Source organism: Nanorana parkeri, unplaced genomic scaffold (genome assembly GCF_000935625.1).
Source record: "Nanorana parkeri isolate BGI_ZX_2015 unplaced genomic scaffold, ASM93562v1 scaffold1432, whole genome shotgun sequence".
NCBI lineage: Eukaryota > Metazoa > Chordata > Amphibia > Anura > Dicroglossidae > Nanorana > Nanorana parkeri.
Genome location: NW_017307700.1, coordinates 103,299 through 114,952, shown reverse-complemented (window position 1 = coordinate 114,952; position 11,654 = coordinate 103,299). Strand labels below are relative to the sequence as shown.

Here is an 11,654-nt window from a genome sequence, read left to right as displayed (position 1 = left end):
TGTGTGATTTTTTTTTTTTTAACCCCACTCCCCCCCCCCCCCCCCATTGTTTATATACAGTGGAACCTCAGTTCACGAATGCTTCGGTTCGCGAACAGAAAGTTCGGCAAAATTTTGCTTGCTTTCGCGAACTCCGCATCGTGTGAGGAACACAACCGCAGCCATCTTCCCTGCTCTGACACATGGTCGTGACTTCCTTTTTTCCGATGTCTTCATGTCTTCATAAAGAGTGTTGTGCTACTGATATTGGTACCTGTGACAAATTAAAGCGGATCTTTAAAATAAAGATAGGCTCTGTGTGTTTAAGCTAAATGAAAAGAAAAAAAGAAAAGAAAAAGCAGAATGAGCACTATTGTTCCTGGGCCCTAATAAAGGTACACAGAACAAATAACGTACACATGTAGTATCGCATGTAGAATTATAAAAAATATAGAGCTTTATTTTGGTGGTATTTATTCACCACTGCGGTTTTTATTTTTGAATATATTAAGGAAAAATTACAGAAAAAACAAAACAAAAACAGTTTCCCTTATAATAAATTCTAAAACATTTATTATTACCCAATTTTTTGGTAAAATATAAAAGATGGGGTCACGTCGGGTAAAGAGACACTAAACATGTTAAGCCTTAAAATTGCGCACGCGCTCGAAACCTCAAAAAACTACATTACCCAAAATTGGCCATAGGCGACTCATTAAAAGCTTTTACCGCTCATCAGTTTAGTGTTATCAGTGATTGATGGGCCTAAAATGATTGCTCTCACTGCGACGTTCGCTTCAATATGTAACATGTGTAGCGCAATTGTCATTTTTGCGCGCTGGCGCATGCAACGCATATTTATGTTTATATGTGCGTAAACGAAGGGGGGGGGTTTACTTTTTTTATTTGTGACTTTCATTTTTTTAACTTTTTTTATTATATAGATATCGGTTGTATGTGAAACAGCCGTTAACGGCTGTAGAAACGAGCGGGTCTTTCCTGCCCGTGTGCGCGAGCAGGAAAGAAATGCGAGTCTGCCGTCCGTCCGTTTTTTCTTAGCGGACGGCAAGAGGTTAATGATGAAAAAAAAAAATCTGATATCCATTACAATTTACCACCAAATGAAGGCCCAATTTATCATGAAGAAAACAAGGTAAATGTTACCTGGATGCAGCAAGTAGTTGTACAGTTTTACTAATGCGTCCCAAGGTTACAAAACTGGGCTAAAGTGGACCTTTAAACTAACAACAAACACACCTTTTAGAAATGTTTAGTAATGACAATCTACAAACACATACTTCTAGATAATTGCCGGCTTTGTATTCCTTGCATACCTTAGTTCTCTTTTCTTCCCCAGTCTTCTGACAGTGGCCATGTTTACTAAGGGCAGGTTACTAACTCCTTTTACTTCTGGAACTGTGGCACATGTGACACCATGCACATCATCTCAGGGGAGGAAAATGCCTTTCACTGAGATGAAATTTCCCAACAACGCTCTGGTGATATAACCTTGCCAGGATGCAATGCTTTGGCAGACTGAAGTCATTTGCACTTTCAAAGCAGGAAGCAAATGCTCTAAGTATTTAATAATCACAATATTTTAATCATTAATCATCATACATAGAGGGATGCATTTTGTAGAATTAGATTTTTGAGTGTAAAGGTCTGCTTTAATGTACTTCTCAAACACGTACATGCATGTGTCACATGGAGGCATGGTGGGTGGTGTCCCTGAGGCTGGAGTGTCAATGCAGCTGCTCCAAGGCCACACAGCACAGCCAAGAACAGTGTGCTGCCTACAGCAGCATGGCGGTCAAGGGTGGTGTGTGGCCTAGGAATGAATAAGGGGAGAGGAAAGTGATCCTGCACTGTACTCTAGCTGGAACTATTAGTCGTAGCACTATAAAAGGGTGTTGTGATTGTTCAAAATAACATAATTTGGTCAAAATCTGCCAAGTTATTGAACAAGCTGCCCTTTTAGGGAAACCGATTTCTGAAAGATAAGACACTCTAATGATATTATTGGTAACATTAGACCAGTGGTTCTCAACCGTTCTAGGGCCGGGACCCCTTGGTAACATTTTGCCAAGTTGTGGTGACCCCCAACGCTAAAATTTAGGGTTGACGCGGCTGCGGGAGAACTGACTGCTGCGCTAGGAGAGGGCTGAGGAGGACTCTCACCTAGCACAGCAGAAATCACACAGCGACCCACAGCTTGAGAACCACTATTGTAACAGCTAAAATGGCAAACCATATAACACAAGCTGAGGGTGTCAGCTTTTATTATTAATAATAATAATGGTGATAATCACTAGATGGGGACCTGATGGAGAACTGCAGGTCCCCCTCTGCTGATTGACAGCAGTGGGCAGGTGCAATAGCTAGTTTGCTATTGCAAAGTGAAATAGCCAATAGGAATGTAGCGATGCATTCCAATGCTTATTTTATTTTTTCTGACTTACGGCGGCCGGGGCTTTGATGTCAGAAATAAAAAAAATTAAAAACGATTGCAGCGAAAAGGTTTACTCTGCTCGATCAAGCAGATTAAACCTTTCCGGGAGAAAGTATTTCTCTCCCGGGCGGCCGGGAGCCGTTATCTGATAGCGGGAGACTCCCGGCGATCCCTGGCAAATTGTCATTCGACCCCCGAAGGGGTCCCGACCCACAGGTTGAGAACCGCTGCATTAGACAATTGTATGGCCTGCATTGGGACTCTGCTACATGTAAGACTGTATTCACACTGGTATGGACAACCCTGCAATTTTAGGACATTTTGTAAGGGGAAGTTCACACCAGAATGTTTGCATGCAGTTTTGATGCGTTGCGATCCGTTGCAGCTAAAATAGGGCAAGCGGTTTTTTTTCTGACTGCATCGGAACTGACTGCACTGGTGTAAATAGAGCACAAAAAAATCCCATAGGAAAGCATGGTGATGCATTTTGGATGCAACTGCCAAACTGAACGGACTGCATCACAACTGCATCTGGTGCGAACTATCCCTGAATGCATATAATAATTTCTAATGGTGTAATTCAAACTGTCAGTTTAGTTGCATTTGGAGAATATAGAATTCTGTGCGTCTGGAGGCAAATTAGATTCTCTGAACGCATGTATGTTTAAATGAAGGTGAACTTCATGTGGGAAGCATAAAGTCTATATTTGCCAGATTTCTCCCACGTTGACCTAAGTGGAACGCAGGAGGCGCATGTACCAGTAGCCTTGGTTGCCCCCGTGTTGGAAATAACCAGGTGTGGAATGAATTGCTTTCTATTGGGGCAGTGGTTGACAAAGGGTTAAAAATCCCTTGCTCATAAGCAATTGAAATTTTGCAGATAGTTGACTTTTTTTTCCTTTTTGTTAAAGTGACATTTAAAGGCAAAATTTTTTTTCCCTCCCCCAATGTAAATGTTAACACTTACCTTAAACGATGTCTCTTTTTCCGATCTTCCTCTTCTTCTTTCCCCATGTTTTCATGTGTCCCTCCAGCGTTGTGACGTCACTCCGATCCAGCGCTGACTGCTCTGTCTCTCCGATCCAGCGGTGTCTGCAGGTGGGTGCACGCGTCCATAGACTTACCTTGCGTCTCTGCTCGTCTCCCGGCCGAGAATCGGAACTGCGCATGCGCCCGCCCCAATATCCTTTGCGGCCGTACGAGCAGTTCCTGCTTCTCGGCACGGGATCGAGCGGCGATAACGAGGTAAGTTTAAAAGGACTTTAAGCGGTGTTTTTTTTTTTTTTTTACACTTCTTGCCTATATCTACTGCATGCTAGCAGTAGATATAGGCAAAAAAACCGGAGGGTTTAGAACCCCTTTAAGTTATGCTGAAATGGGAAGAGGAAGGATCAGTTACATGTTTAATTAGGACTATGTCAATATTTAATATAGATTTGTTTAGGTTTGCTTTAAGCTCTCGTGCTTTATATTGGAAAGCCAGTGCTAATGGCCTTGCCTTGCACCTTTTTGCAAATGTACAAGAACATAAAGGAAATATTTACTCCGCAGAGAGGAGGAAAGCGACATGTTGTGCATAAAATGGTTTTTCTGTTAGGAAATACAGAAGTATTACTAAATCTGAAACCTTCTGTACAGCACAAGTAAAAAGTGAAATAAATGCTGTCTTTAATTTTCATCCTTCTGTTGGTGTAAAAACTTAAATTACTAGTTTTCAAGCAACCTGTCCTCTCTTTTCCAGGGCTCGTCCACACCAGCCCCCTTGCTTTTTTTTTTAAACTTAATTTAAATGTCATTTCATTAGTTCTATGGGTGCGGTGCAATGCGGTGTGCAGCATCAGGGCCTAGTGCACTGAAAAAAAGTGCTGCATGTGCACCCCACCACAATGCGGTTGTGTGAACTGAGCAGATTGCCTTGCCTTGCATTAGGGCTGCGCTAGAAAAAACTTTCTAACGCGTTTGTAGCCTTAAAAGTTTGACACTCCGAAATTAGACTCTTTTTAATGCAGGTACATAGGTTAGCCATTGTTGTAAATGGTGCTCATTCAGTGAGGTGCGTTGATGTGCATTGTCCATTTTTCGATGCATTGATGTGCCAAACGGGGCCTATTATTGACAATGGCATTGCATAATAACACATAATTAAGTGTGAATCTAACCTAAAGGTTTTCTGTCATCTAGATCATGGAATATCCCGTGGTATATCCCAATACGACCACACTGCAGCACACTACAATGTATATCCTCTACATTGTGCTTGGGTTTTAGTTTTTTTTAGAAAAAGGATCATATCTAGTTTTGTGCTTGCACACATGCTTTTAAAGAAGAACCCCGGGCATTTAAAAAAAAATGTATAAAATGTAACCCTTGCAGTGGGGTTACGTTTTGTATAGGGTCTTCATCGCAAGCCCGCCCCGCTGAGGGAGACAAATGCCGAACGGGCCGGTGTGCGCACGCGCACACTGCCCGTTCAGCATTGCGGTAATCGGAAGCCCGCCCCTCAGCGTGTAGTTCTATGTGATTTGTGTTATTTAGTCCAGTCTTTTATAATGCCAACTGGTGCTTTTTGCTTTATTGGTTTGTTTGGCTTTTTTTTTTTTGGGGGGGGGGGGGTTTGTTAGGTTCAGTGCAACATGTGATGTGCTTTCCTGGAATTTTGCTTTCTAATAAATCAGCAATTGGCCCTCTCAAGCCATTTTGTTGAGCCTTTCATGTCCTTGGAGAGGACCGAGAAACAATACATTTATGGGTCAAACAAAAGAAGACTGCCGTTATTGAAAAGTACATTTTGCTACCCAAGAATAGTTTGATATTAAAATGCCTGTTACATGGTTAGATATTTTTTCTCCAATAGTCAGTCAGGTTTGTATTTGGAGCTGTTTAAAGGGAACGAGGTTCCTAATACCTCAGAGTTGTATATGAAGTAAGGGTAAAGCTGTAATGTAACTTCTAATAGATCTTTGTCATGGTGTTTTTGTTGATCAATGCAGCTCCTTAGCCCATTAGCTTTTGCAGTTCTAGCTGTAAGGCATTCACTTCTTAGTAGTGCATTTTTTTTTAATTGCCTCATTCGGCTGATGTTCTGTGAGTTCTCACATGAAGGCTCAAAGCAATTACTAGTGTGTTTATCATGGGACTAGCAGTCACTAGCAAAGGCAGTTTCCTTAATAGAGTTTCTGATAATTCCAGAATGTAGCCCTTGGTTAAGCTGGCACAGTAGCAGGCAGAGGGGACTATTCTTTCAGTGCCTGAAAATGACACTGTTGTATCTGGCCAGTTGTAGTGTAGATTATTTCTGACTCCAGATAAACAACAGATTATATGGATGAATTTACATACAGTATATGGAAGCCATTTTACCTGCCAAAGGATTTGTATTTCTGTCTATTTATTCCTGAACAGGGCTATCCCTACCTTGTTTGCCGCCTAAGGCAGACAAGAGCTGTCACCTGTGGTATTGGAAGGAGGGATTGCTGTTAGCCTTGTTCCTGCCCCCCTAATGAGATGCCGCTTGAGGCTATCGTTTCAGGCTGCCTCATTATAGGGATGCCCCTGTTCCTAATATTTATCCTGCATATCTAGTCTGGAGACCTTACTATTCTCTACTGCAGTCATGTAATACAATCATCTCTTGTCCCTGCCCCAGCTGGTGATTGGACCATGAAAGAGGAGCAGCAGACTGATGTGCTTATTTATCTGCACTCTTCTGCTATCAGCATGTTCCTGCAGCACTGTCTGGCTCCTTGTGCTGCTTCTCCCTCCCAGTCTAAGCTGTGCTGTCCATAATTAAAGTATGTCATTTTCAAAAAGGCAATTTCTTACCCTTTTTTTTTCCCTTTTATTGTTTGTAAGCAATGTTTCTTTATCTATACAGTTATCTTCCCACTGCTAAATCCTAGGTTGAATGATTCAGAATAATGGCTTTCTCCTTGAGTTCAGCTTTGTATGACCGATATATTCGTTATTTCCCTGACCACTAGTTGTGAATCATCCCGTGTGGTTCCTATGCAGTGATCGGTAATGTAATTACAGTGGTCCTAAAGAAACGAGACTGAAAACTACTCGGCAAAGAATTGCATTTTGATAAACTGTAATGTCCATTGTATGTGAAACTGGGTTTAATAGGGAAATAGCAATAGGCTTATATTGCATGGATTGAAGCACATTACTTTCTTTAGTTTGTAATTGAAAATAGTCAATTTGCTGTGAATTTGGACTGTCTTTTTTCCAAATGAGAACTGGTTTTGTCTTGTACAGAGGTTCAGTTTGCCGCCGAGTAAAAAAAAAAAAAAAGCCTATTTTTTTCCTTCTTTGCTTTTTCTGTGTGGGTGGAGAGGAGAATGCAGGCAGTGAAAACTTCACGCGTTTGCTACTGCTATTATACAGTGTATATATACTTTTAAGACACATTTGAGGTACTTAACACTAGTTGTATCTAAAGAAGAATTCCATCCACGTTATTTAGAAGATTGAGCATGATTAGTCAATTTAAAAAAAACCAAAACAAAACCAGCTTTTGCTGCAAGATTTACCTTTTTTTTTTTTAAATTTGGAGATTTCCTCTGCAGTACTTTTTTTCGGCTACTAGATGTTTTCAGTCTGAGGACCAGCATCATTCACCCTACTTCCTCTAAGTCCAGGTCATCCCAGACCAGAACCATTGACTGGACAGTCAACATAGAAGCAGCGTCGTGATGACCTTTCTCTTCCGATTTAGCATGCTTCTTGTCAGCAAAGAAACTGAGCCGCATTAAATTGTGTCTTTTATAACTGTTTCGATTTCGTCTTTAAAAATAAGTTTAATGTTGTGTTTCATTGAATGTATAATGTGATGAATTGGTGTTTTATTTTATGAGACTTAAGTTTCCTACAATGTTGCCAAATTATTATTATACGTGATTTATATAGCGCCAACAGTTTGCGCAGCGCTTTGCAATGTAAAGGGAGACAGTACAGTTCAATATAATTTCAAGACAAGATGCTTAGGGGGGCCTTGCTCAAATGAGAGTTTGTTCACACTCCGCAGTGCGTTTCCACTTAAAGGGAAGCTCAACTTTCATTTACTAAATAGTATAACATATGTAGTTGCAACAGAAGTCATTTTGCAATTTAATATAATGAAAAATTTACTCTTCCATTGCAATATGTAGATGTTTTATTCTAGACATATCTGCTCTTGATTTCATTATGTACGGTGTCATGCTGCAAGTCCAATCTACCCACTATCCATCCAAGTGCTGGCCATAATACCAGTGCTCTGAACATTACACCTGCTGCTCGCCCTTGTGTTTTGTCATGTTTGTTATTTATAGTTTTGGATATTTTTTATTAATGAAACTCTCTTGATGCTAGTTGGTTCTATATCTGCAGTATTTACCGTGCTCTCATAGTGCTCTGACTTGAAGTATGAATCCCTATTGACACAGAGAGAAGACTTCTGATTCAGAATTAATCATAGTGTGTTTTCATTGCAGGAGACTACACCTTAACAAGAAGGCATCTGACAAGCAACCTTACAGCAAGCTTCCTGGGGTTTCCCTTCTTAAACCATTAAAAGGAGTGGATCCTAATCTCATCAACAATTTAGAAACGTTTTTTGAACTGGACTATCCAAAAGTAAGTACAAACTATTTCTTAGTTTGTGAAATACATCAGATGTGTATCTGTTAGGGATGCACCAATACCGTTTTTTCGCCATCTAATACCGATCTTTATCTTTCGATACTTGCCGATACCGGTACTTTTGCTAGCATGGAGCCAGTTTCTCAGGCAATCAGAAAGCCGGGCCGCGTGTCATTACCCGCCACTGCATGTGGTTTGGCCGGTTCCATGCCGATTGGCTGGGAAGCCAGCCTCCTGACCAATCAGCGTCAAGCTGGCTGTTTGGCCGGACTTGATGTTAATTGGCCAGGAAGCCCACTTCCCAGCCAATTAGCAAGGAGCCAGCTTCCTGGCCAATCAGGGGGGCGGGTCATTACTCGCCGCCCAGCTTCCTGATTGGCCAGGAAGCCGGCTCCATGTTCCCTCATGGCACTGCTGGTCAGAGGAAATCTCCCTCTGACCGGAAGTTCTGGTATCGGAGCATTTTGGCAAGTACGAATAATCGCCCAAATACTTGGTATCGGAATTCGGTGCATCACTTGTATCCGTTGCAGAACATGCAGCCATGTGGTCACCCCATACCAAACATCAGGGACTTTTGTCATGTTGAGAACACAAAGCTGCAGACTGGTATGAACGTTTGCTGTTCAGGCACGGCCAAAAATATTGGCACCCCTGCATTTCTGTCAGCTAATGCACCACTTTGCGTAGAAAATTGTTGCAATTACAAATGTTTAGGCATTCTCATGTTTATTTCTTTTGTTTGTATTGGTATATGACACAAAAAGTGGAGAAAAAAAAGCTAAATCTGACACATTCCACACAACTCCAAAAAGGGATTGGACAAATACATTGGCACCTTCTCCAAATTGCAAGAAATAATTGCATTCCAAGTTTTTGTGGAAAAGCATGGACAATCTCAAGGTTACAAGTCCATCTCCAGAGATCTTCATGTTCCTGTGTTCACTGTGTGCAACATTGTCAAAAAGTTTACAGCCCATGGCACTGTAGCTAATCTCCCTGGACGTGGACAGAAGAGAACAATTGATCAAAGATTGCAATGAAGGATTGTTCAAATGGTGAATAAAGACTCTCCATCAACTTCCAGACACATTCAAGCTGACCTTCAGACACAACTGTGTCAGCTCACACTATACATCGCCATCTGAATGAAAAGGGACGCTATGGTAGGAGACCCAGAAGGACCCCACTGAAAACATAAAAAAGCCACATTGGAGTTTGCCCAAACTTACCTGAGGAAGCCAAAATCCTTTTGGGAGGATGTGCTGTGAGCAGACGAAAAAAAATGACGGCTTTTTGGTAAAGCACATCATTCTGTTTTCAGATCTAAATCCCATAGGGCACCTTTACCGAGATCTCAAAACAGCTTTTATGAATAGGAACCCTCCCAATCTGAGAGACCTGGAGCAGTTGGAGAAAGTTGGGTCTACGTCAGAGGTCATGGGTCTTGCAGCAGGACAACGACCAAAAGCACCCATAAATGGTTTCAGACAAAGCCAGTTTGTCATACCGTTATAATGTTGGGTCACTAGGAATGTGTGGAGGTGTGGCTTTCCAACTAACATGGAACGAACGCAGCCTGAAATTCCGATGAAGCAGAGAATGAAGAAAGTTGCTGCTTCTATGTGCAGGCACTTCATGCCTGGCAGCCAGTTTCAGTATTGCTTAAAGCTGGCCATACACCTATAGATTTTCTGTGGTCAGATGGAAAAAGTGCAACAGATCTACATTAAACTGTGTGGATGGAGGAATATCCCACTGGGCCAAGCTTCAGTATCTTGCTAGTCGGCCCCGCTTGCTCTCAAAATACCTGAACTGCCTGCATCCAATCAGATTGTTCAGGTATTTTGAGAGCCAGCTGGGCCGACCAGCAAGATACTGAAGCTTGGCCCAGTGGAACATTCCTCCATCACACAGTTTAGTGTAGATGGAGGAATCTGTTGCACTTTTTCCATCTGACCATAGAAAATCTGCAGAAAATCTAAGGTTGTATGCTTTAGGCTGGAGTTGATACATGCTACCTTGTCTATAAGTGAATAGTCCTTGACAGCCCAGAGTTTAATGAGAACAGACTAATATACAACATTAAAGCATGCAGTTTGCAAGGCAAATGCAAAGTTGTCAGAGTGTACTGACCACTTGGGCAGATGTAGTCAATGATGTTTCTTGTGCCTTAATGGACATCTGTGGCAAAACTGATATTTAGGTTTTGTATGGTGCTAAGCCATTTGATTTGCATATACTTCTTGTATTTTATGGATAAAATATCCTTACAATTTATTTCCAGTTCCCTTTGCTATTGTTAGTTATAATGCTGAATGCTAGCATTTCACTTCCTGATGGATCTCCCATAAAGCGGGGAAATTTTTTTTTTGTGTTTCAAGCTGTGAAAGGGTGATACCATTATTATGAACTGTTGTAAGGAAATGCAGTGTTTTAGAGTCTCTGAGAAATAAGAGTCCAGTAAATGATTTGACACAATTACTTTTGGGTGGTTATGGCAGCCTGCCTTCTGGAAATAGTGAGAAATGCACTTACAGATGGAAACGAATGCACTTTGTGTTACTAGTGTGTTAGAACCTAAAAGAGAGCGCATTGTACTGGAAATGGTTCCACAATTTAAAATGTTAATGTTTTTCTAATGCCCAGTTCAGACAGCAGGTAAAAATTGATTTGATGTTTTTTTGTCTAGAATTAAAACATATGTATTTCCTCAGTGAGAAAAGTCCTTCAGGACCGTTATTCTCAACAGTGGGTCGCAACCCTGTGTTCAGTGGGTCGCCGCGTTCCTTCCACTGCGCTAGGTGGGAGGCTCCTCAGCCTCCCCCCTAAAGCAGCACTGTCTTCTATGGATGGAGATCCATCACAGCACAGCAGCCCACACTGGATGCCAGGCTGGGGATGCACTCCAGTTCTCATTTTGTGGAGTATGAATGTGTGTGTCTGTCAGTGTTTTGAGGTCCCATTCACACTAGTACAGTGTGTTAATTGCGCAATCCTGTGCGATTAACGCAGTGTACCACGCAATCATTTGGCACCCAAAACGCACCTCCCGTTCACATTTTGATTGCCCGCACCAGAATGCGTAGTAACTCAACGCAATGTTCCAGTGCGGTGCGACTTGGGTCTCGACAGAATGACCAAGGGCAAATGTGGGTCCTGAGGTTACACAGGTTGAGAACCAGTGCTTTATAAGGTAACCTAACTTATTTTTTGAGCATTCTAGATACATCTTGTACAAACCTAAGCGGAACTAAACCTTCCTTTTACTTTACTTGGAAGGAGCCATGCTGAAAATTGTAGGCCAAACAGTGACTGCAGGCAGCTGCAGTTACTGTTTGCGTATAATAACAGTCACTGCGGACACTGGCTGTCAGAATGAAATAGCCCGGCAGGAATCAAATGTGTTTTTATACTACAAGTGCATGGCTGGTTTTAGACTCCATTTAAATTACAATTGCCATGGTGCCTCACATGTGATGAGTAGTGATGAGCCGAATACCCTCGTGTTCAGTTCGTATTCGAACGGCCGAAAAGTTTGAATACGAACTGGAACTCAATGCATGTGAATGGGGGTTGAACGTTCGAAAATGAATGTCCC

At 41.7% G+C, this 11,654-nt stretch overlaps 1 protein-coding gene across 1 annotated transcript in view; it reads left to right on the top strand.

The window, feature by feature from the left end:
- The window catches only part of UGCG (UDP-glucose ceramide glucosyltransferase), a 57,625-nt gene that overhangs the window by 9,532 nt on the left and 36,439 nt on the right, over positions 1-11,654 (top strand). The window contains exon 2 of the mRNA XM_018569952.1: positions 7,906-8,047. Coding sequence (XP_018425454.1) covers positions 7,906-8,047 — 142 coding nt within the window. The remainder of the gene's footprint in view (positions 1-7,905; positions 8,048-11,654) is intronic.